The following is a 25577-nucleotide window of genomic DNA, read 5'->3' on the forward strand; positions in this document are numbered from 1 at the left end:
GTTTGAGTTCTTCAAAGAATATTTCATTAGCGTCTTTATCAATGTGTGTTATCTCTTCGTGATACCTTTCAATTTCCTTAGTCTGAATGGTTGGCTGATCACGCTGAGTGTCGGATACCACCTCTGGAACATGAACGGTGGGAACATTAAGGGGATATTCAAACACTCTTTGATACCCAACTTGCATACTTATTCCAGCACCCTCTCCTCCACAACTGACTAATTCTACTTGCATCTAGTGGTTGGCAGTTTGTGTGACCACACGCAAGGTGACGGCCCTGACAGAGATCTCACGCACTGGGGTCTCTTGCATCAACATTTTGTCAAGCTTGTACTACTTGGCTAAATTTATGAGGCCCAACAACAGAATTTCTGGATATTGTCTCAACCTTATGTTCATCCCTTTTTTCTAGTATGAATATTATGAATAATGTGTTTTGTTATTAAACAGAATGTTATGTATGGTAGGTTGTCTGAAGATTGAGTGATTAGATATTTTCACCATTATGACAAGAGGTCCATGAGGTCAATGGTCACCTGGCTCTGCGTTGCATCTGGGACACTGGCAACACAATGTTCTGAAAGTTCATCTTCCTACGAAATGGACAGGGTACCTGCTGTGTCCTAGAGGGCACAGCTTTGATTAATTACAGTCATTTGGATTGAAGGTTTCAAGGCATACACAAATTTTAGAGGAATAACCGGTATGATTTCAAGCCTGACAAAGAAACAAGAGCACAGTCAGGTCTTGCTCCGAGGGATTTTGGCTGGAATAGGAGATGGCATGAACTTATACAGGAGCTTTTAATGCTGCTTTATCAGTTAACAACCTTTATAATGATCAATATGAATCAGTTTTGTAAATTTCACACACCAGTGAAAGTGAACTGAGGCAAGTAGGACTGGATCATCAAGTCAGAGCACTATTTTGGGCTGATAAATAAGTTTTTCTTTTGCTGTGAATTTATGCTTATGCTGGTAGACTGCAGGGTTTGCCTAATAAAGGAACTGTGATTACAGTGACATCACAACAAAATATTTTCTGAAACCAGCTTTTTGATGAAGCCTTTTTATATTTTCAGGTGCTGACATCACAGTGAATCTTGAGGAAAGATTCCTATGACACTAAAAGCAGAACTTAGGAAGCAGTGCCATCTCCATAAGGCAGATCAATCAGCTGCAACGCCTCAGGCTATGAGATTGGTGGTGTGGGTGAGTTACTGCATGTGCCATTCTTTATTAATGTAGTGTGATGCATTTATCATAGTCAATAATATAAACTATGCACACATATTCAGTACGTATTAGAAGTATGAACCAATCACTTTTCACTAAAACAAATTTTACAACAAAACTATTTTTGTAAGATTTTGGATACCCTGTCAAGCAATATTTGTCTCAATGAAAAGCAGATGAATATTTCCCTTTGTCCATTGCATCATTTAAAACTCTCCAGTAAATGTTTCATAGAGATCAGGATACTTTAGTGTAATGACAGTTTTTGTTAAGCTGTATCTCTTTATGCCTTTCACAAAATACTGAAAGATTACTGAGGCATGATTGACTTATTAAGGAAGCCAGGCTGTAAACCATGAATTAGACTAAGATTCTTTAAGTCTTTAAGAATATAGCTTTCTGGAATGGTCTATTACTTCATCACTAATATCAGACTAATAGAGTGAAAATCAGACATAATTGATTTGTAAAATTTTTGAACGATTAGCACAATTTTTGTGCAATGCCACAAGTAGTACTCTGATGGCAATGAACTCCTCAAATGTTCTGTCCAGAGGTTGAAGGATTGTATCCATGCTTCTTATAGTGTCAACAGAAGAACATGGAACTGTTTCTTATGATGCACCTGAGAACCATTTAAGTGATCACCCTCAGATAGCAGTGTACAACCAAACCTGCACAGAGTAACTAATGATCACAAAGAAAATGGGAACTGCAGAGTGGGTCTATTATTCTCAAGATTCAGAGTTGATGTTGTTGCAAGTGTCCTGCCCTTTGAGGTCCATACGAGATTCAGACAACCTGTTACATGTTATTTATCTGATGTCTGTATAAAGTTGAAATGCTGAATGTCTGTGGAGTATGTCATAGTGTGTGCTAAGTGCTCCAGTGTGCTGATAGAGAATGAAACATTTAGGTTTACATTTGGAGGGGGCTGAGGGAAGGGATAATGTCACTGCTTGTTGGGAATAATGGGAGAAAGGTGTATTTTTGGTGTAATATATGTGAAGGTCAGAAGCAAGAATGATGTATGTGTAGGGAAGGCAAAATAAAGATCAAAAGGAGAATTGTGTATATCATGAAGGAATAAAAAATGAAGGTACATAGAGTAATAGAACATAGAAAACTGCTCATTCAAAGAAATCTATGTATGTATGTATGTACGTATATACTTAATACTAAGAGACTGGAACTGCTACATAACAGTATAAAAGAAAGGGAAAGGAAGAAAGAACAAAGAAGACATGATAACACAGAAAATTAGGGCAGTAAGAATATATAGAAAAACTACCACTATGAGGACGACACATCTGCATGAAGGAGTGAAGGAAAGGCATCAGAAGAAGGTACAAGGAGACAAGGTAACAGATAACTGACCTCTGCAGGAGGAGCTACAAGGCCCTGCTCCTATACTTGCCTGTCCTGGTGATGGAGGTTAGGAAGCAGGATCCGCTGGTTTGGCCTCAGACACAGCCGACGGATTTATTTTCTGGTGTCTGTTCCTAATTTGCTGAATTACATTTTCAGTGTTAAACTTTATTATCAATGGCATGGAGTACCATCAAGCCATTCAAATGTTCATTATTTACTTAAATTGGATTTCACTGATTTTATTTAAAGAGTTGACAGAACATGATTTATCCAAGAAATGTTTTTATTTATATTGTGCCACCTTTATTTATGTCTAGTTTCAAAATAAATCAGCAAAAATATCTCTGGGACAAAATTAAAAAAAAAAAAAAAATAATGTCTACTTTAAGGCTGCAGAATTTTGCATCAGTTCATCAAAATGTAATTTAAAGACTTTCCAAAGTGTACTGTCTTCAAATATTTCTCAAGTTATAGATTGCCTGTTGAAGTTACATCCTCAAAACTAATTTAACTTTCATGTAAAGTGTAAATTGTTGTAATGGGATCCATCTTGCTCAAACTCTTGTACTCTTGGGTTGGGCAAGTGGTACAGGAGCAGACCTGGCCTGTCTTTTGACAAGGGAGGATCGAGGTGCAGGTGACTGCCACTGCAGAGGAAGGCTGACTCACACTGGATCATGTTTAGGTGGAGGGTTGTTTTTTGCAGTCATAATACTTTTGTCCAGGAAGACTTTCATCATATTTAACTTGTTTGCCAACCTTTGTGGTGTGAAGAACACATCTTTCCCAACAATCCAATTCTTCCTTCAACATTGGTTCATAAGGCAGAGGTTCCTAGGCATAACATAACCATAACCATGTGATTTATAATTGCCTGGACCCTGTGTAGTATTGTAGTATTATATGAAATGGTTAAAGAAAAAGGTAGCAAAATACTGCCTTGCTAAGACCTAAAAAGATCCCTTTACAGGTAACCAAAGCTATAGTCTAAAGATGGGCTGTTATATTCCCTTTCTTGCTTTTTCCTAGAGAGCTTATAATTCACCCTATTCATCATTTATTGAACTCTTTGTAATACTGTACAGAATACAAGGTATTTTCTGAGAACAATTTGCCTTATGAAACAATGGTAGAATCATGGACAGATGGTAACCCTCACACCACCGTGGCTGCTGTAGGAATGAAACGGGAAACTAAAGCAAGTGTCAAAAGGCACCAAGACATTCGGCTCCAAGCACATGTGCCCGGTGTTGTTTGAGTCATTCACAACTCTGCTCTTCTGCCATCCTTGCACCAACTCCACTATCTTCCCTTTATCAGCTTCAAAGGCTTTATATTTCCTTCATACAACCCGCTTTACCTGATAACTTGTGAAAGTACAGTTACTTTCATTAATATATTGTTCCTTATGATCCGTTCAGATCTAATTATTAATGGATTCTGACTTTTCTATGTAAAATATAGGTATGTGAAAATTTTCCAATCATTAATTCAAACTTACAATACAGTTCTTGTTTGTACTTCTAATGATTAAAATTAATGTCCTAACTCAAATGAACTGATGCTAAAATTGCGCAAGTATAGAAAAAATGTCCCACAAAAATATGTAAAAATAAATAAATAAAGAGAAAAAATAAATAATACTGATTAGTTAACAGCAGCAAACAGCTGAAGGTTCATTTAAATACAACTTATGCAAATGCTGTTTAAGTTAGTAGCTTGTATTATTAAGAGTAAGAATGCTGCATAAACAGCAAAGTAAATATTATTAATAGTGGAAATATACAGGAGTAATTGAATTAATTGGGCAGTGCTGTGCCTGAGGCCACCTTGGAGGAGAGCTATCCAGACAAGAGTGAACACGTCACAAGGACAACACAAACACTGGCTTGACACAAAACGTTACTCTTGGGGTGGGTGGGTGGGAGGTGGTTCACAGTACAGTGTCTATTAGCAGTGGAATATTCAATACTGCCAGAGGTATGTGAGTGCTAAGGTGCTGTAGCTAAAATATGTGTAAAGAATTGATATAAAAAAAATTTTGCCGATGTAGCAATGTGAGTGTGTGAGTGGCAAATATGGTATAAAGTTCAGTTCAAAATTGTAAGCTGCAGTGTACAACCCAGGAAGTGTCCTGCCCCATGCCAGGCTGTTGGTATCTGTGCAGGGAAATGTTGGTCTTTGGATGATTTAAGAACGGGAAACAAGCATAATTATGTTACATTTCCCCCGCAGACACATGTACCCACACAGGCAAAGACCACTTCCAAGGTTAGTGTTATCATACAGTGTGGTGAGTGGTGCATTAAAGTGCTCAGCTCATCCAGGGAGGCTTTATGTCAATGTGGTGTCCCTCAGCTTGCTGCTGGGAACACCCTGACACACAGCACAGAGCAGCGGCGGACGAGCCATGCGCACGGCAGCACCTTGGAGTGAGAGCTGGTCAAGTATAAAGCTGCAAAAAATGGGAAATATAACGAAAAGAAATCTTGGCTTTAAGTTTCTTATAGGTTTTCAATCCTTTTTCTTCTTAGACATTTAGCACTTCTTGTTGGATGTGATTTTCTTTCTTTTGGCTTTTTCTATTTGTTTTCAATCTCCAATTTATCTCACTGATGAATCACTGTTTTCTTATGTGGCATTCATTTTTTTATTTTTTTTATTGCATGCACCAAAATTGCATGACTTTTACATATGTACACAACGCAGAAGCCAAACCAGCTGAAATCCAAAACCAGTTAGAGAGGTGATGGGAGGAGAGTGGTGTGTGTGTGTGTGTGTGTGTGTGTGTGTGTGTGTGTGCTGGTATGTGTGAGTTTCTTTTTTAGGGTGAATGATGATGAGTTGTGATTGATTTGCTGTAAATATCTCTCACATGGGCAGCCAAAATGATGTAATAAAAACTTATGACTTTGCATCTGCCCAACTGACTCTACTGCATATAGTAAGAACAGACAGAGATTAAATGAATATGATCAAAAGTGATTCAGAAAGTTACAAGAAATCTGTCTGCAACTTTGCAAATAAATATCAAGGAATATTTTCAAGACTTACGTTAAATGAAGGGTTAAAATTAGTTTCGTTAATGTTACAGTTTTAGCTCATCAGGGAATCAGTTCATGGAAGGTTACTCAAGTTACCTTGTTAAGGCGTGGCACAAAGAACGAGGGCAAGTGCCACGGCCAAAAGTGTACTCTGACCTTTAGGAAGAAAACACCTATCACAGTACTCAGTTAATAAAGCATTACGCTGCATGGCTGAGAATGTATCTAATTACTCATTTCAGGTGTCAAGGCAGAGTTCCTTGAAATTAAGAGCATTTAAGTTATTGAGATGCTGCAGTGGTTGCAGGTAAAGAGGTGCCCCTGTCAAAGCAATGTGCAGAGAAGTTTTCAGAGATATCGAGAATTACAGGTTATGGTGCCCTCTGAGGATGCCTGGGAGTGGTGGCAACAGGTGTTATAATGTCCTCTTGGGACAGTGCTGGCAGCAGTGACAAGCTGCATGTTACAGGCCCTTGTGGGCAAGGCTGGCAGCAGTGGCAAGTTACATGTCATGATGCAGTCAAGGCAGTGCTGGCAGCAAGGACAAGTTACAGGTTATGATTTACTCTGGGTGCTGCTGGCGCTGGTGACAACAGTTATAGGTTACAGTGCTCTCTGTGTCACCGCAGCGGGAAGCTTCAAGGTAGCGCAGCTCTGTGTGGTTAATAGATCAGTTAAAGTAGAGAAATGGGTCAAGAGGTTTCAGTGTTATTTGTCAAGGTCAACCACATTCTCGATGCAAACCTTCAGTTGTTTCAGTTGCCTTCTTGATTTTCTTCACTTTCTTGGCTGGAAATAAAGCATGAGTTATGGTTTTCAAAATACTACAATCCCTTTCTTCCAAGTGTTACACATTTCACTACACACATGATGAATGGCAAGAAATAAATGATACTTCACTAAGAGACACAATACTAAATTGTGAAGTTGCATTAGACGTAAATAAAACCCATTTGGTAAGCACATTTAGATGACTGTATATATATATATATATATATATATATATATATATATATATATATATATATATATATATATATATATATATATATATATAATTTCCATACAATACAAATTCATTTCTTTCAGAAGTAGTAAAAGTGCTAACCATCACTTAACTCCCTTAACCTGCAGCTCAACACTTTAGAAATGAATGATAATTTCAATAAGAAAACTTACCTTGCAATCTGTGATACACAAAATTCAATATAAGGTGTAAACATTTGAATATTTGATTCTTTTATTGAAAAGTTATAAACTATATAAAATGTTAAAAAATTATGTTTCTTGTAAAATATTCACAGTGCATATAAAAATAATACATAACAATTTGCTAGTTGGAAAAGGAAACCATCCACAAAGCCACCAACATGGGTTAATGAAAAGGTACACAACAAACAAGGACGGGCTGAGTCCTGGCCACGGCAGCACTGGTCTACAGGGATACACCCTGCAGCCTCTCAGTGACAGCAAGAATGCTCCACTGAGCCTTGAGGTCCCTAAATACAGCTGCTCTCCAGTCACAGTAAGTTACCAAAGTGGTACTCAAGTGATTCTTCCTGCAAACTGCAACAGTCCAAAATGCTCTCTACATTTTTTCTAAATATTGTTATCAGTTGCTATACCCCACGGCAACATATGGGAACTTTTTAATTCCTGGTTATTAGTCAACAACTCCATTAACTTTTAAGAAGCAGAAAATTCAGACAAAGGAAACATCAATCACAGAAGGCTTGACTGTCTCCCTTAAAACTGATCCTATACATTTACGGGCATCAAAAATGTTCCTGGGTGAAGGTCACTGTGAAGTTGCGTACTTATCACTACTACTAATGTATTTCAGTAAGGCAAACTAAGCACCCCAAAATGATTTACATACAATTTACAAATACGTACAAGCAAGCATGATAAGTATTTTACAAAAACTGCTGGGTGTTCAGTTTGCCTGATCAAAATAAAAAGCATGAAGAAAGGACACTTCACAGAGTCCCTCCACAGTGGCTGGTGCAGCCGGTCAACACCCCTTCACTCATGGGCTCTTTGACACCTTACAGTGGATCCTAAACACTAGTAAACAGCCTCACCATAAGGCCAAGCATAAAGTTCAAAACTTTTGAAGCGAACAATTATTTGTATGTGAGCAATTACTGCAACCACTCAGGCTAACAGTTGCTGCCAGGCCTACAAGAGGGGGCACCCATAAAAATAAAATAAGAAAAAGAAAAAATATATATATGCATCTTGCCATGAGTGTTGGCATGTGCTAGCTTGAGCTACAATAGCATGGGGGCCACACATTGTCTTCCCTTCCATGCCTTAGATGCAGTTGTAGAGAGCATGTTGGAATGGCACCTTGCAGAACAATCCTACTGTTAAAACAAACACTAAATGAAACCTGTCTTTAACATATTTCAAGGGGGTAAATATTGCCAGATCAAATATTAAATGACTGTTACTTTTGAAGCAGATCAATCATGACAGCTGTGTTTTGAAATGACCAGAACGCACTGAAGTTGTTACACACTACACAGGGAGAGGCACTGCAAACAACATGCATTCACCGGCTACAGAGACACAGAACAACTACAGACACTCACAAGGTTTGGTTACATTCATTCTTTGTCCTGATTTGATATTTCCAGTAAGTTCAGCACTGCTATTCACTAATGCCAGATGAGATAATATGCCGCTGCTCTTGAAAATACAAGTACAGTTTAATGAAGTCCGTCATCACACTATCCAGCAAGAATATGTTCCGTTATAGGTGATACTGTGATGTTACTGGAAGGGTCCTCTTAGCTTCAATCCATTCTCAAATACTTTCAAAAAATACATTTCATCAGATCATTTTACTATGGAATAAATGTTCGGCTATAGTCATTTTCTGTGATGCTAGGAGATTAACACAAACTGGTGCTACGAGATAGAGGAATCTGAGGTGAGGCTGGTAAGAGGTAAGTGATTGGTAACAGCCTTGGCACACACACAGGAGGAGCGGAGGGGCCGGGGTGGGGTGGGTTAGGTCGGCTGAGTGCAGCGTCTGGAGGTTACTGTTCAGGACACAATAAGGAATTACTAACAGCATCAAAACACACACACACACACTGAGCTCCATCCACAAATATGTCTTTTTATTCCCACTACAATACTTAGTGCAAACCATGGACAAGGAATGCTCTAAAATGTACTGTCTTTAGTTCTGAAGGTTCCTTGACCATGGTTCTATGTAGGAGGGTAACACTACTGTAACAAAATGAACATGAAAGTGCCTCTATACACTTTCCTAGGGGCCACAAATTTCAAATCATGCAAAGTTATTAAAGACAAACTACTCCAACACAATAAATTAATATCAAATTCCTCTACAAAAATATTATTGTCGTACATTCACATGCAAAACAAGTAAACTAAATGCAGGGAATCTTAGTGCTTCCTTTTCAACAGTGAATGATTTTAAATTTTCCCAAATAAAGGCAAACAAAAAACTCTTGTCACTCTTCTTGTGTTGAGCATGCACTCATTTGCTTTTTATCTGTTACAAGAGCAGGTGCTGTTGATTATGAATTTAAAATGACCAAATGTGCCTATCACAAATAAATAACCTTTCCTGTTTATAGTTTTTTTCCACAGCTTGCTGCTGAAAAAGAAAAATGAGAACACTGAACACTGAGCACGACTTACCTTTAACTTCAACCTGGGTTTCAGTAGCCGACTCGAGGGTCTCGACGGAGGAGATGGTTGCTTTGTCTACCTTGGGGAGTTCTGGAAAAACAAAAATATGTTAATGTCTGCTCCTTGAATGAGCTTCAGAGCACCATTTTAAAGAAGAGAAGGAAGGCCATTTGAAGTAAATATAATGGCCTCATCATGGTTGTGATTTTGTTGCGGTTACTGTGAGATCTGGTTATGACACTCTGTTTTTAGGAGTTGATTAACAGGAAACAAAATAAATGACAGTTCTTATTTATGATTGTTGCTTAAAGTAATTAATAAATAAATTGGTGGTGACGCAGGATGGGTAAAGAAATGTCAGTGCAGTGAGTGGTGGTGGTGGAGATTAATGTCTGTAAGGTACTAATTAAGAGGTTAGTAAGAGGTAGTGTTTAGGTTACGGTCAGAACTGGACACACAAATAATAGAAGTAAAGGTTAGGTGAGTTTGTTAAGTGTGTTCTAGTTACCATGTCAGACACAGAGTTAAGGACTGCATAATATCTTTAATGAAGCAGGCATTTTAGTCAGGCAGAAAACAGTACATTCTTTGATTCATTATTTCAGTTTCATTAATTAGTTTAGTTCTTTTAGGGTACAGTATTAATAACAGGGTACATAAATGCATGAATAACGAGGCATGACATTCTGAATGTTTCTTGGCGACGGAAGGCTACAGCTGCATTCTATAGGTGCGTGCGGCTACGTGAGACAGAACAAAACGCTGCCGTGTGTCACCTTGAATTATGCTACTGAGCGAGTCCTCAATCAGAACTTGGCAGACTATTGCTGTGTGTCCCTCCTGCCCCACCATGTTGACCAGAGGCACCTGGGCTTCAGGACGCTGCAGGCTGGGCAGCTCCCCGGCCTCTATCATGGACATAATCTCCTGGGCCTGAACACCCTCTTTGAGCATGACACTCACTTTGGCCATTTCCTTGCACACTGGCTGCAGGTCTGCTTCCAGCTCTTTGGGGAACTTCTCTGTAATGATTTCCTCGACGTTGACATTGGCTTGCTCCATCATGCGCATGAAGGATTTGACCCCCAGAGGCTTGCCGGTCTTTTGAATGGCTTGCTGCACTTGCTCAAGGACAACCTCATTAATCAGCGCTCTGAAGCCAAACTCCTCGATGACTGTCAAGAGCTCTGCTTGCGCCTCCTCTCTCATGAGCTGAGGGAACTCCCCGGCCTCCATCAGGGTGAGCACATCCTGGGCCAAAACGCCGTGCTTGACCATCATGCCGATCTTGGCCATCTCCTCTTTCACTTTGGGCTCCAGTTTGGCCTTCTGGACCACCTCCTCAATGCTGACGCTTTCCTCCTGGGCCATGCGGACATAGGCCTTCACGCCAGGGACCATCTCAGGCGCAAAAGCTTGGTGGGGAAGGGAGTGTGTGATTGGATACGTGTCAGGAAATCAAAAAACATGTACAAAATAAAGTCAAAAGTTTGAAATGAAACAAAACAATCTGATGCATAAATGTGCTGCATGTTTTAAACTTATAACTGTAACCCTTGCACCAAAAAATATTAATGGAAGTGTGGAGACAGATCCTTATGTCACCTGAGTGCTGCTCATTCTATGCTGCTGTTCCTATGACTGGCCAAGTGCCTTGAGGCTGAGCTTATCATTCAAGGGTTTCATCTGACGGAGTAACATCTTGATGTTTTTGCTTTGTATTATTAGTTCGTAATTGTGTGTTCAACTATGAAGTTTCAAATCTTACTTTGTGAACTACAGAAAAGTTGATATATATATAATGGTGATCCACTGAAGGAAATATTATTGTGTAGTCCCAGCGTTAAGTTAACACACTTTGGTAGCTCCAGAAGATGCCTCTATGCATTAGGGTCACAAAAATGTGTCCTCCTCTAATGACCAAACTATCTGCTTTTTAAAGCAAGTTCAGTAGCAATAGTTGAATGACTAAGATTTTAACTTAATAGTTTTTGGTGTAACAATGGTGTATTTCAGTATAACAGCTAACACTGTATGGAAAAAATTAAAAAAGAAAGGTAGACGGAAAATAAAAATAAAAATACCAAGGAACTTACTCTTCACGTCCACCGTCTCTGCTTTGGCCTTCTTAAGAATTTCCTTCACCTCAGTCATGCGCGCCGCCTCTCCCTTTGGCCTTGGCTTTGCCACCTCCCTCACAGACTCCTCCACTAAGACTTCACAAATTGAGCCAATGTGTCCCTTGTCAGCCACCATGGAAGTGAGTGGCACCTGGGCCTGAGGCATCTTGAGGCTTGACAGCAGACCAGACTCAACAAGAGTCATCACTTCATCACACTTGACACCCTCTTGGAGGAGATAACCGACAGCAGCCATCTCCTTCACAGGCTCTGAGGATGGGCCAAATTCTTTGGCAGTGCTCAGAATCACCTGCTCCATGGATTCCTTTCCTTGCTGAATGGTGCGCATCACAGACTTCAGGCCAATCTTGTCATCGCACCTGTCGGCCGCCTCCTGCACCAAGACCTTGTGCACTGTGGCGTGTCCCAGGCGGTCGGCCACCTCCAGGAGCTGAGCCTGGTGCTTCGGCTGCTTCAGGGAAACAAACTCATTCTCTTTTATCATGGTCATAAGTTCATTGACCTGCACTCCCTTCTTCAAGTGGAAGCTCAACTTTCCAATGTCCTTGGCAAATGTTGTCTTCTCCAGGGGCTTTAGCTCAACCGTCTCAAGGTCTACTTGGTTGTCCGTGGCCAAGCGAATCAAGGCCTTAAAGCCAGGCACACACAGCTCTGCAACCATACAGTGGAAACATCAGAAACTGTCCTCAAGACACAAACAAGCACCATGACTGAGACAGGGAAAATGAAGGGTTGTCAGGATTATGTAGGTTAGGGCTTATTTTAATTTTATAAATTAATTAAAAAAAATAGCTTATAAATAGTTAAATAGGCCATATTAATAAAATTAAAAGATGTAAGAAATATGCTGAAAATAAAAAGGTGTTAGAAAATAAAATAATGCAAAGTAAATAATCAACATAATAGTTAAGAAAATAAGTTTATATTATTCAATTATTAGAAAAGCTCTGTGCTGTTAAACTGCTGAGGGTTGTCCTCCCTCTCACAGGTCAGGAAACTCTGCTTCTTGTTTTGAAGAGATTGAGGTTTGTACCTTTTTTGCCTTTAACTGTTTCTTGAGTGAGCAACTTGACTAAGTATTTAAAATATCACTTTGCTACTTAAACACAGAATCCTTTTAAACAGAGTACGTCTACATCCTCCACGCCTTAAGAGCGGCTGCATTGAGTATTCTAAGATGCAATGCATAAGAGACACTTTCTAAGCAATCATCCCATTACATTATATCAAAACTGAATTCCTAAATTAACATTGTCTGTCTCCGGTAATATGGAAATCAAATCTGTAGGTTTTGAAACGTGTCAAAATTTTGTTGGTGGCCAAACAGCCCCAAGAAGTGGTGAGTTTGTAGCGGTGGAGTGCATTACCTGTGTGGACCTGTGTGACCTCAGCCCTGAGTGTGGCTCTAGCCTCCTCTTGGCTGACCTGAGCCTGAATGGAGGTTGGCAGGGAGGCTGTGGATGTGTCACGTTATTGGATGAGTATCAGGTAAAGGTTTGCTGCTTGGCAATATTAAAAGTTTGGTTAAATGTAACTTGTTCTTTATGTTTTTGAGTATTGCAGAATATGTTTATGCAGATTCATTTGATTATTTATATGTACATACTGCAAAGCCAAAGGTTGAATTATAAATTTGAATTTATAGTCATAGGTATTTTGTACAGGCAGATGTCAAGCATGTGAATTTTGAAGTTTGTAGCAGACTTGTAATAGATTTACTCCTTTCATCTATTTAGGGAAAGTTTACAAAGATATCCTTTTGTTGTCTTTATTATTAAGAAAGTCAGCTCACACCCGGGAGCCTGAACCAGCACTAGAATTATAACAAAGAATGAGTAATACCAGTGCTGACATGTACTTTAATGTGGACTGACAAATTCTTGCAGGCTAACTGAGTCAGCTCTGCAGCTTAACAGTATTTGTGAAAGCTTGACTTTTGCCAGTACATATTTATCTTAAGCTTTAAAACTTGTTTGAACCATTTTTATGTAGTGGATGGTGATTAATATCTGCTTTGTATGTTTTATGCCACTGAAGGTCAATATTATGGCGAGACGGTGAGGAACCAACCTATCTGTAGGGAGTCTGTCTGGCCCTCGGGGACAAGTATTTGTTGAGGAGTTTCCTTGAGTAATGTGAGGGGAGGTTCTGAAAGCAGTGAGGATTATAAGTGTTGATCCATTATTTATTATGATGTTGCAGTAGTGCTTAATGTCCGTGTGCAGGATTACTTGTTGTGACTGTAAGATGCATCACTCCAGTTACTGAACCCTTAATTAATGAAAGCAAATAATATGATTAGTAACTTCAAATTTGTAAAAGAAACAAAAAGGATGAAATAAAAGATAAAACAAAACTTGGTCTTAATAACTGTCATATAAAAAGATAAATGTGAATTTCTTTAATGCTTAAAGTTATTGGAATGAGTTGGAATTATCGTGAAATGTGGTAATGTTATGAGATAAACTGTCTACATTGTGAGTGTCAGTCACTGTTATGTTGAGTGGTTCTAAGAGAAGACAAATTAATTTACATGCAGTCTATATCCTAATACTAGTTAACTAATGTAGAATTCTATTATAGTGCATTTTACACACATATCAACAGTGATCATTGCCATTAATCATTATTGCTGAGCTTAAAGGAAATGTTACTCAGGGACTGACGGAGCAGATGCTGCCTGACGTGTGTAAGATATATTTGGCCCAGCACACAGGAAGCAAGAACAGGGTGGCCGGAGGGTGACTCGGGAACTTTTCAAAAGGCATGTGGCATGATGTTTGCCCTCAACACTTGGCTTTGTCTTCACCCTTTTGCTACAGTAATGTTATATACTATGGTTTATGCTTAAATGCCCTCAAATATCTCAAACTTGAGTCTTCTGGGCCTGTTCCCTGGATGGCTCACTCAGCCCTTTTGTAGGCTTCTTGATATGTGTATAAAATGTAGAGAGTCATTGTTACTTACAATGGTCAACAAAGCCAATGCAAATCAGTCATTGGCTTGAATTGTTCACTCAAACTGATTAATTCTATTTTTTTACATAATTCAGGTTCTTATTTTTTACACTAATACCATCAAAAGTATAAAGCTGATGATATGGTGTCACTGAAACACTGCTGGACGAGCCTACCAGCCCTCGCTGGTCAGGTCTGATCCATCAGGCACCAGTTGGAGATGTTAATCAGTGGAAAACATTGTGTGGTCTGATATTCATGGCAAATTGTGAAAAATCAACTTCTGCAATGAATGCACTGAAAATAGTTTGGCCATGCAAGTGTTATCTGAATTTTTAAATTTCAAGCTAGAAAAAACAAAATTGACACTCACACAGTCTACAAATAAGACAATAAAGTTCACAACACAGTCTTGATATCCGCAATAAGTCCGCAACTTATTGCTTTTTACTAAAGCACACACTGAAGCAACGAATATTCATGCAGAATACTGCAGCTAACAACATGAAAATAATTCTGAGCCTGTTATGTACTAAAGCTGTACTGAAAATGGGAAAAATATAAATGGACAAAAAAATGTACGTGTAGAACACTTAAAGCATAACGTAATACTATTAGTGGCGTAAATGAAACATGTGAGCAGCGTACAGATGTGCCAGCTGCATGCAGTGTCTGCCAAATGAAAATGTTCCCAGCTGGGCACTCTGTGGGCCATTGCCACCCAGGGCACTTACGAGGAAGGGTTGTGGTGGTCTGTTGTTCCTCCTGTTGTGTTTCCGGCTGTAGTGGTGTTTGTTTTTGTACGGTAGTCTGTTGTGTTTGTTCTGTTTGCTCCTCCTCTACCTCGGTTTTTTCAATGACCTCCTGCTCCTCTTTCTCTGTTGGCTTTGGCTTACGACGTTCAGTGATGACCTCCTCTGTTTCCGTTATCTCAGTTATCACCTGCTCCTCGCTTGGTTCAACCTTCTCTTCCACACGTTTCGTAACCTTTTTCTTCACTTCACGTTTTTCGTGCACAGTTGGTTTGTGGACAACTGATGTTTCCATTGTCTCAGGCTCCTCTGACACCAAGGCTTTCTCTGTCACAAATTTAGTGGTAACTTCTTCTGTGACCTCAGGTTGTTCTGAAACCACCTTCTCCTTCTGCAGCACGAGAGGTTTGGTGACTTTGCCCTTCTCCAAGTGCTTGGGTTCCTCTCCTGGCTTAGCCTCTTCCAAGGGCAGCTTTGAAGTAGTTACTTCTTCTGCCTCTTCCGGCTTTTCTTCAGGTAACACCTTTTGTTTTATGTGTGTTGGCTGCTGAACTAAAGAGACCTTCTCCACAACCTCAGGCATATCTGAAACTTTAGCCAACTCTTTTACTGTCACCTCTGTAATCTCTGTGACCTCTTGGATATCTTCTGGCTGTTCCTGTAATATCTCTTTCTTCATGATCTGTGTTTTTTGCACGGTAACCTTTTTCAATTCGTCACGCTCAACAGAGGGAACAATCTCCTCGGGAACCATGTCGGGCCGTTCCAGCGCAGACACTTCCTCGATGGGCTGGTCAAGAGGGACTGGTGCAGTTTTGGTTGTTGTCTTTTTCACTTTTACTTTTTTCTTTGGCATTTCCTTAACCTCCTCCTCAGTAACCGTGACCTCAGTGACCTCCTGTTCTTCCAGGGGCTCTGTAATCTGTGTGACCTCAGTGGTGACCTCCTCTGTTGTCTTCTGTGTCTTGGGTTTCTTGGGTTTGGGCTTTTCTTTAGGCTTCTTCACAACTTCTGTCACTTCCGTCCTCTCCTCTGTTATGATCTCTTCAGGTATGACCTCCTCAATTACATCCTCTTCAATTGTGACCTCCTCTGTTGTCTTGGGTTTCTTGGGTTTCTTGGGTTTTTCTTTAGGCTTCTTCACAACTTCCGTCACTTCCGTCCTCTCCTCTGTTATGATCTCTTCAGGTATGACCTCCTCAATTACATCCTCTTCAATTGTGACCTCCTCTGTTGTCTTGGGTTTCTTGGGTTTCTTGGGTTTTTCCTTAGGCTTCTTCACAACTTCCGTCACTTCCGTCCTCTCCTCTGTTATGATTTCTTCAGGTATGACCTCCTCAATTATCTCAGTCTTTGTAACAGTGACATCCTTCTGTTCAGTCTTAGGAGTTTCATGAACCTCCTCCTCAACCACTTCTGAAACCACGGTCTTCTTTTTAGTCTTGGGTTTGCGTTCTGGTTTAACTTTTTCCTCTGTTTTTTCAGGAGCAGGTTTTGGCTTTTCCTCAACCAATTTTTCTTCCACGGGAGCTGGTGTGGGTTTTTGTTCAGGAGTTGGTGTTGGTTTGGGTTGCTCTGGAATATGTGTTGTTTCTGTTTCAAGTATTTCCTCTTCAATGTCTTCAGTCTGTGTAACTGTGACTTCCCTTTCTTCAACTTTAGGAGTCTCAGAAATCTCCTCCTCCACAACTTCCTCTATGTGTACTGCTTTGGTTTTCTTTGTTTTGGGTTTGGGTTTGGGTTTCTTTGTTACTTTGTCTTCCTCTGTTTTAGGTGTTGGTTTCTCCTCAGTGGGTGCTGGTGTTGGTTTGTCTGGTGTTGTTTCTTCAAGAATTTCTTCCTCAATTTTCTCAACCCGTGTAACTGTAATGTCTGTCTGGTCAACCTGAGGAACTTCAGAAACCTCCTCCTCTGTGACTTCTTCCGTGTGTTCTGTGACAGTTTTCTTTGTTTTGGGTTTGGGTTTCTTTTTGGGTGTCTTTTTCTCCTCCTGAATAGTGTCTTGTATTTCAAGTATTTCAGTTTCCTCAACCTGTGTAATTGTTTCATCTTTTTGTTCAACTTGAGGAGTTTCAGAAACCTCCTCCTCTGTGACCTCTTCTGTGTGTTCTGTGACAGTTTTCTTTGTTTTGGGTTTTTTCTTTGGTTTCAGTGTCTTTTTGTCTTCCTCTGTCTTTGGTGTTGGCTCTGGCTCCTTGGGAGCTGGTGTTGGCTTTTCTTCAACAGGAGTAGGTGTGGGTTTCTCCTCAACAGGGGTAGGTGTGGGTTTCTCCTCAACTGTAAGAGGTGTGGGTTTTTGTTCATCTGTAATTGGTTTTGGTGTTGGTTTTTCCTCTGGTTTCTCAGGAGTGGGTGTTGGCTGTGCCTCAATTATTTCCTCTATTTCTTCAACCTGTGTAACTGTTTCTTCAATTTGTTCAGTTTTTGGTGTTTCAGAAACCTCCTCCTCCGTGACCTCCTCTGTGTGTTCTGCAACTGTTTTCTTTGTTTTGGGTTTGCGTTTTGGTTTGACTGTCTTTTTGTCTTCCTCTGTCTTAGGTGTTGGCTCTGGCTCCTTGGGAGCTGGTGTGGGTTTCTCCTCAACAGGAGTAGGTGTGGGTTTCTCATCAACAGGAGTGGGTGTGGGTTTCTCCTCAACAGTAGGTGTGGGTTTTTGTTCATCTGTGACTGGCTTTGGTTTTGGTTTCTCTGGAATGAGTTTTTGTTCTGTTTCAAGTATTTGTTCTGTTTCTTCAACCTGTGTAACGGTTTCCTCAATTTGTTCAGTTTTAGGAGTTTCAGAAACCTCCTCTATGACCTCTTCTGTGTGTTCTGTGACAATTTTCTTTGTTTTGGGCTTTTTCTTTGGTTTGACTGTCTTTTTGTCTTCCTCTGTCTTAGGTGTTGGCTCTGGCTCCTTGGGAGCTGGTGTGGGTTTCTCCTCAACAGGAGTAGGTGTGGGTTTCTCCTCAACAGGAATAGGTGTGGGTTTCTCCTCAACTGTAAGAGGTGTGGGTTTTTGTTCATCTGTAATTGGTTTTGGTGTTGGTTTTTCCTCTGGTTTCTCAGGAGTGGGTGTTGGCTGTGCTTCAATTATTTCCTCTATTTCTTCAACCTGTGTAACTGTTTCTTCAATTTGTTCAGTTTTTGGTGTTTCAAAAACCTCTTCCTCCGTGACCTCCTCTGTGTGTTCTGCAACTGTTTTCTTTGTTTTGGGTTTGCGTTTTGGTTTGACTGTCTTTTTGTCTTCCTCTGTCTTAGGTGTTGGCTCTGGCTCCTTGGGAGCTGGTGTTGGCTTTTCTTCAACAGGGGTAGGTGTGGGTTTCTCCTCAACTGTAAGAGGTGTGGGTTTTTGTTCATCTTTGATTGTTGTTGGTTTTGTTTTTGTTTTTTCCTCGGCAGGGGTAGGTGTGGGTTTCTCCTCAACAGGATGTACAGGTTTTGGCTCGTCTTTGAGTGGTTTTGGTGTTGGTTTTTCCTCTGGTTTTGGTTTCTCAGGTGTAGGTGTTGGCTGTGTTTGGAGAATTTCTTCTGTTGTTTCTTCAACCTGTGTTACTGTAACACGTGTTTCCTCTACCTTAGGGGCTTCAGAAACCTCCTCCTCTGTAACTTCTGTGTATTCAGTTGTTTGTTTCTTTGTTTTTGGCTTACGTTTTAATTTAGGTGTCTTTTGGTCCTCTTTAGTGTCAGGTGCTGGCTCAGGCTGTGGCTCAGTGACATCTTCCTGAGTTTCTTCAATCTGTGTGACTTGTTCTTGTACTTCCTCAACCTCTATTTTTTCTGTGTCTTTTACCTCAGTAACCTCCTCTGTGTGTTCTGTGACGGGTTTCTTTGTTTTGGGTTTGGGTTTCTTTTTGGGTGTCTTTTTCTCCTCCTGAATAGTGTCTTGTGTTTCAAGTATTTCAGTTTCTTCAACCTGTGTAATTGTTTCATCTTTTTGTTCAACTTGAGGAGTTTCAGAAACCTCCTCCTCTGTGACCTCTTCTGTGTGTTCTGTGACAGTTTTCTTTGTTTTGGGTTTTTTCTTTGGTTTCAGTGTCTTTTTGTCTTCCTCTGTCTTAGGTGTTGGCTCTGGCTCCTTGGGAGCTGGTGTTGGCTTTTCTTCAACAGGAGTAGGTGTGGGTTTCTCCTCAACAGGAGAAGGTGTGGGTTTCTCCTCAACAGGAGTAGGTGTGGGTTTCTCCTCAACAGGAGTAGGTGTGGGTTTCTCCTCAACAGGAGTAGGTGTGGGTTTCTCCTCAACAGGGGTAGGTGTGGGTTTCTCCTCAACTGTAAGAGGTGTGGGTTTTTGTTCATCTGTAACTGGTTTTGGTGTTGGCTGTGCTTCAATTATTTCCTCTGTGGTCTCTTCAGTCTGTGTGATTGTGACATGTGTTTCCTCAACCTGAGAGGTGTCTGGAGCCTCCTCCTCTGTGACCTCCTCTGTGTGTTCTGCAACTGTTTTCTTTGTTTTGGGTTTGCGCTTTGGTTTGACTGTCTTTTTGTCTTCCTCTGTCTTAGGTGTTGGCTCTGGCTCCTTGGGAGCTGGTGTGGGTTTCTCCTCAACAGGAGTAGGTGTGGGTTTCTCCTCAACAGGAGTAGGTGTGGGTTTTTGTTCATCAGTAATTGGTTTTGGTGTTGGTTTTTCCTCTGGTTTCTCAGGAGTGGGTGTTGGCTGTGCCTCAATTATTTCCTCTATTTCTTCAACCTGTGTAACTGTTTCTTCAATTTGTTCAGTTTTTGGTGTTTCAGAAACCTCTTCCTCCGTGACCTCCTCTGTGTGTTCTGCAACTGTTTTCTTTGTTTTGGGTTTGCGTTTTGGTTTGACTGTCTTTTTGTCTTCCTCTGTCTTAGGTGTTGGCTCTGGCTCCTTGGGAGCTGGTGTGGGTTTCTCCTCAACAGGAGTAGGTGTGGGTTTCTCCTCAACAGGAGTAGGTGTGGGTTTCTCCTCAACAGGGGTAGGTGTGGGTTTCTCCTCAACAGGGGTAGGTGTGGGTTTCTCCTCAACAGGGGTAGGTGTGGGTTTCTCCTCAACAGGAGTTGGTGTGGGTTTCTCCTCAACTGTAAGAGGTGTGGGTTTCTGTTCATCTGTAATTGATTTTGGAATTGGTTTCTCATCAGGTTTGGGTGTTTCAGGAAGAGGTTTTGGTTGTGTTTTGTGAATTTGTTCTGTTTCTTCAACCTGTGTGACTGTTTCCTCAATAAGTTCAACCTTTGGTGTTTCAGAAATTTCTTCCTCTGTGACCTCTTCTGTGTGTTCAGTGACCATTTTCTTTGTTTTGGGTTTTTTCTTTGGTTTCAGTGTCTTTTTGTCTTCCTCTGTCTTAGGTGTTGGCTCTGGCTGCTTGGGAGTAGGTGTGGGTTTCTCCTCAACAGGAGTAGGTGTGGGTTTCTCCTCAACAGGAGTAGGTGTGGGTTTCTCCTCAACAGGAGTAGGTGTGGGTTTCTCCTCAACAGGTGTAGGTGTGGGTTTCTCCTCAACAGGAGTAGGTGTGGGTTTCTTCTCAACAGGTGTAGGTGTGGGTTTTTGTTCATCTGTAATTGGTTTTGGTGTTGGTTTTTCCTCTGGTTTCTCAGGAGTGGGTGTTGGCTGTGCTTCAATTATTTCCTCTATTTCTTCAACCTGTGTAATTGTTTCTTCAACTTGTTCAGTTTTTGGTGTTTCAGAAACCTCTTCCTCCGTGACCTCCTCTGTGTGTTCTGCAACTGTTTTCTTTGTTTTGGGTTTGCGTTTTGGTTTGACTGTCTTTTTGTCTTCCGCTGTCTTAGGTGTTGGCTCTGGCTCCTTGGGAGCTGGTGTGGGTTTCTCCTCAACAGGAGTAGGTGTGGGTTTCTCATCAACAGGAGTAGGTGTGGGTTTCTCCTCAACAGGAGTAGGTGTGGGTTTTTGTTCATCTGTAATTGGTTTTGGTGTTGGTTTTTCCTCTGGTTTCTCAGGAGTGGGTGTTGGCTGTGCCTCAATTATTTCCTCTATTTCTTCAACCTGTGTAACTGTTTCTTCAATTTGTTCAGTTTTTGGTGTTTCAGAAACCTCCTCCTCCGTGACCTCCTCTGTGTGTTCTGCAACTGTTTTCTTTGTTTTGGGTTTGCGTTTTGGTCTGACTGTCTTTTTGTCTTCCTCTGTTTTAGGTGTTGGCTCTGGCTCCTTGGGAGCTGGTGTGGGTTTCTCCTCAACAGGGGTAGGTGTGGGTTTCTCCTCAACAGGGGTAGGTGTGGGTTTCTCCTCAACTGTAAGAGGTGTGGGTTTTTGTTCATCTGTAACTGGTTTTGGTGTTGGCTGTGCTTCAATTATTTCCTCTGTGGTCTCTTCAGTCTGTGTGATTGTGACATGTGTTTCCTCAACCTGAGAGGTGTCTGGAGCCTCCTCCTCTGTGACCTCCTCTGTGTGTTCTGCAACTGTTTTCTTTGTTTTGGGTTTGCGCTTTGGTTTGACTGTCTTTTTGTCTTCCTCTGTCTTTGGTGTTGGCTCTGGCTCCTTGGGAGCTGGTGTTGGCTTTTCTTCAACAGGAGTAGGTGTGGGTTTCTCCTCAACTGTAAGAGGTGTGGGTTTTTGTTCAACTGTAACTGGTTTTGGTGTTGGCTTTTCCTCAACAGGAGTAGGTGTGGGTTTCTCCTCAACAGGAGTAAGTGTGGGTTTCTCCTCAACAGGAGTAGGTGTGGGTTTCTCCTCAACAGGAGTAAGTGTGGGTTTCTCCTCAACAGGAGTAGGTGTGGGTTTCTCCTCAACAGGAGTAGGTGTGGGTTTCTCCTCAACAGGAGTAGGTGTGGGTTTCTCCTCAACAGGAGTAGGTGTGGGTTTCTCCTCAACAGGAGTAGGTGTGGGTTTCTCCTCAACAGGAGTAGGTGTGGGTTTCTCCTCAACAGGAGCTCAACAGGAGTAGGTGTGGGTTTCTCCTCAACAGGAGTAGGTGTGGGTTTCTCCTCAACAGGAGTAGGTGTGGGTTTCTCCTCAACAGGAGTAGGTGTGGGTTTCTCCTCAACAGGAGTAGGTTTGGGTTTCTCCTCAACTGTAAGGGGTGTAGGTTTTTGTTCATCAACTGAGGGTGTAGGTGCCTGCTCGTCTTTGAGTGGTTTTGGTGTTGGTTTTTCCTCTGGTTTTGGTTTCTCAGGTGTAGGTGTTGGCTGTGTTTGGAAAATTTCTTCTGTTGTTTCTTCAACCTGTGTTACTGTAACATGTGTTTCCTCTACCTTAGGGGCTTCAGAAACTTCCTCCTCAGCGACCTCTGTGTATTTGGTTTCATCTTCCTTTGTTTTTGGTTTACGTTTTGGTTTGAGTGTCTTTTTGTCTTGTTTAATGTCTGAAACTGGCTCAGGTTGTGGTTCTGTAATTTCTTCTTTAACCTCTTCTAGCTTAACCTCTGTTTTTTCTGTGTCTTTTACCTCAGTAACCTCCTCTATGTGTTCTGTGACAGGTTTCTTTGTTTTGGGTGTCTTTTTCTCCTCCTGAATAGTGTCTTGTGTTTCAAGTATTTCAGTTTCTTCAACCTGTGTAATTGTTTCATATTTTTGTTCAACTTGAGGAGTTTCTTCAATTACCTCAGTTACCTCCTCTCTGTGTTCCGTGATGGGTTTCTTTATTTTGGGTTTGTGTTTCTGTTTGGGTGTCTTTTTGTCTTCCTCTGTCTTAGGTGTTGGCTCTGGCTCCTTGGGAGCTGGTGTGGGTTTCTCCTCAACAGGAGTAGGTGTGGGTTTCTCCTCAACAGGAGTAGGTGTGGGTTTCTCCTCAACAGGAGTAGGTGTGGGTTTTTGTTCATCTGTAATTGGTTTTGGTGTTGGTTTTTCCTCTGGTTTCTCAGGAGTGGGTGTTGGCTGTGCTTCAATTATTTCCTCTATTTCTTCAACCTGTGTAACTGTTTCTTCAATTTGTTCAGTTTTTGGTGTTTCAGAAACCTCCTCCTCCGTGACCTCCTCTGTGTGTTCTGCAACTGTTTTCTTTGTTTTGGGTTTGCGTTTTGGTTTGACTGTCTTTTTGTCTTCCTCTGTCTTAGGTGTTGGCTCTGGCTCCTTGGGAGCTGGTGTTGGCTTTTCCTCAACAGGAGTAGGTGTGGGTTTCTCCTCAACAGGAGTAGGTGTGGGTTTCTCCTCAACTGTAAGAGGTGTGGGTTTTTGTTCATCCGTAACTGGTTTTGGTGTTGGCTGTGCTTCAATTATTTCCCCTGTGATCTCTTCAGTCTGTGTGATTGTGACATGTGTTTCCTCAACCTGAGAGGTGTCTGGAGCCTCCTCCTCTGTGTGTTCTGCAACTGTTTTCTTTGTTTTGGGTTTGCGCTTTGGTTTGACTGTCTTTTTGTCTTCCTCTGTCTTAGGTGTTGGCTCTGGCTCCTTGGGAGCTGGTGTGGGTTTCTCCTCAACAGGAGTAGGTGTGGGTGTTTCTTTAGTAAGGATAGGTGTGGGTTTTTGTTCATCCATGACTGGTTTTAGTGTTGGTTTCTCATCTGGTTTTGGTTTCTCAGGTGTGGGTGTTGGTTTTGTTTCAGTTATTTCTACAGTTGTTTCTTCAACCTGTGTTACTGTGACCTCTGTTTCCTCAACCATAGGGGCTTCAGAAACCTCCTCCTCTGTAACCTCTGTGTGTTCAGGTGTATCTCTCTTTGTTTTTGGCCTGCGTTTAGGTTTGAGTGTCTTTTTGTCTTCCTTGGTACTTGGTGTTGGCTCAGGCTGTGTTTCAATAAGTTGTTTAATTTCTTCAACCTGTGTAATTGTTTCATCTTTTTGTTCAACTTGAGGAGTTTCTTCAATTACCACAGTTACCTCCTCTATGTGTTCTGTGATGGGTTTCTTTGTTTTGGGTTTAGGTTTCTGTTTGGGTGTCTTTTTGTCTTCCTCTGTTTTAGGTGTTGGCTCTGGCTCCTTGGGAGCTGGTGTGGGTTTCTCCTCAACAGGAGTAGGTGTGGGTTTCTCCTCAACAGGAGTAGGTGTGGGTTTCTCCCTAACTGTAAGAGGTGTGGGTTTTTGTTCATCTGTAACTGGTTTTGGTGTTGGCTGTGCTTCAATTATTTCCTCTGTGGTCTCTTCAGTCTGTGTGATTGTGACATGTGTTTCCTCAACCTGAGAGGTGTCTGGAGCCTCCTCCTCTGTGTGTTCTGCAACTGTTTTCTTTGTTTTGGGTTTGTGCTTTGGTTTGACTGTCTTTTTGTCTTCCTCTGTCTTAGGTGTTAGCTTTTCCTCAATAGGTGTTGGTGTAGGTATCTCCTCAACAGGAGTAGGTGTGGGTTTCTCCTCAACAGGAGTAGGTGTGGGTTTCTCCTCAACAGGAGTAGGTGTGGGTTTCTCCTCAACAGGAGTAGGTGTGGGTTTTTCCTCAACAGGAGTAGGTGTGGGTTTCTCCTCAACAGGAGTAGGTGTGGGTTTTTGTTCATCAGTAATTGGTTTTGGTGTTGGTTTTTCCTCTGGTTTCTCAGGAGTGGGTGTTGGCTGTGCTTCAATTATTTCCTCTATTTCTTCAACCTGTGTAACTGTTTCTTCAATTTGTTCAGTTTTTGGTGTTTCAGAAACCTCTTCCTCCGTGACCTCCTCTGTGTGTTCTGCAACTGTTTTCTTTGTTTTGGGTTTGCGTTTTGGTTTGACTGTCTTTTTGTCTTCCTCTGTTTTAGGTGTTGGCTCTGGCTCCTTGGGAGCTGGTGTGGGTTTTTCCTCAGCAGGAGTAGGTGTGGGTTTCTCCTCAACAGGAGTAGGTGTGGGTTTCTCCTCAACAGGTGTACGTGTGGGTTTCTCCTCAACAGGAGTAGGTGTGGGTTTCTCCTCAACTGTAAGAGATGTGGGTTTTTGTTCATCTTTAACTGGTTTTGGTGTTGGTTTCTCCTCTAGTTTTAATTTTTCAGGTGTTGGTTGTGTTTCTGATGTTTGTTCTGTTCTTTCTTCAACCTGTGTAATTGTTTCCTCTGTAAGTGTCCCCTCAGTAGTGTCTGAAACTTTCTCCTCAGGGACATCTTTGTGTTTGGAAATAGCTTTCCCTGATTTGGGTTTGCGTTTGGGTTTGACTGTCTTTGGTGTGGGTTCTGGCTCCTTAGTGACTGGTGTTGGTCTTTCCTCATCAGGAGTAGGTGTGATTTTTTGTTCATCTGTAGCTGGTGTTGGTGTTGGCTTTTCTTCCACAGGAGTGGGTGTGTGTTTCTCCTCGACAGGTGTTGGTGTGGGTTTGTCTTCAACTGCAAGAGGTGTTAGTTTTTGTTTATCTTTAACTGGCTTTGGTGTTGATTTTGAGTCATTGGTGGGAGGTGTTGGTGTTGGCTTTTCTTCAACAGGAGTAGGTGTGGGTTTCTCCTCAACTGTAAGAGGCGATGGTTTTTGTTCATCTGTAATTGGTTTTGGTGTTGGTTCTTGTGGTTTTGGTGATGGTTTTTGTATTGGTTTTGTTTTTTCAGGGGTGGGTGTCAGCTGTGTTTCAAGAGTTTGTTCTGTTGTTTCCTCTACCTGAGTAACTGTGACATGTGTTTCCTCAACCTT

General features: G+C 41.4%; 1 protein-coding gene and 1 long non-coding RNA gene across 56 annotated transcripts in view; one reads left to right on the top strand and one right to left on the bottom strand.

The window, feature by feature from the left end:
* Positions 1–25577, bottom strand: part of LOC126988202 (titin-like) — a 208925-nt gene that overhangs the window by 48962 nt on the left and 134386 nt on the right. For 45 of the 50 annotated variants that reach the window (XM_050846098.1, XM_050846118.1, XM_050846140.1 and 42 more), the window contains 8 exons: positions 20818–21359; positions 15156–17628; positions 13535–13612; positions 12832–12918; positions 11420–12115; positions 10100–10738; positions 9333–9413; positions 6396–6440 (listed from right to left, as the gene is read on the bottom strand). In XM_050846098.1, the coding sequence (XP_050702055.1) occupies positions 6396–6440; positions 9333–9413; positions 10100–10738; positions 11420–12115; positions 12832–12918; positions 13535–13612; positions 15156–17628; positions 20818–21359 (4641 nt within the window). Of the gene's footprint in view, positions 1–6395; positions 6441–9332; positions 9414–10099; positions 10739–11419; positions 12116–12831; positions 12919–13534; positions 13613–15155; positions 17629–18315; positions 18486–20754; positions 21360–25577 lie in introns of all 50 variants that reach the window. The other 5 variants (XM_050846107.1, XM_050846109.1, XM_050846108.1 and 2 more) reach the window with 5 other exon arrangements.
* Positions 17314–24088, top strand: LOC126988207 (uncharacterized). Of its 6 annotated transcripts, XR_007741732.1 has the most exons (6): positions 17314–17432; positions 17817–18134; positions 19323–19403; positions 20040–20066; positions 21315–21368; positions 24074–24088. It is a non-coding gene; the product is annotated as an uncharacterized LOC126988207 (long non-coding RNA). The 6 variants fall into 6 exon arrangements; XR_007741728.1 differs by lacking the exon at positions 24074–24088 and having other exon boundaries at positions 21315–21459; XR_007741733.1 differs by lacking the exons at positions 20040–20066; positions 24074–24088 and adding an exon at positions 19707–19733 and having other exon boundaries at positions 21342–21356.

This window comes from Eriocheir sinensis, chromosome 68 (assembly GCF_024679095.1).
Source record: "Eriocheir sinensis breed Jianghai 21 chromosome 68, ASM2467909v1, whole genome shotgun sequence".
NCBI lineage: Eukaryota > Metazoa > Arthropoda > Malacostraca > Decapoda > Varunidae > Eriocheir > Eriocheir sinensis.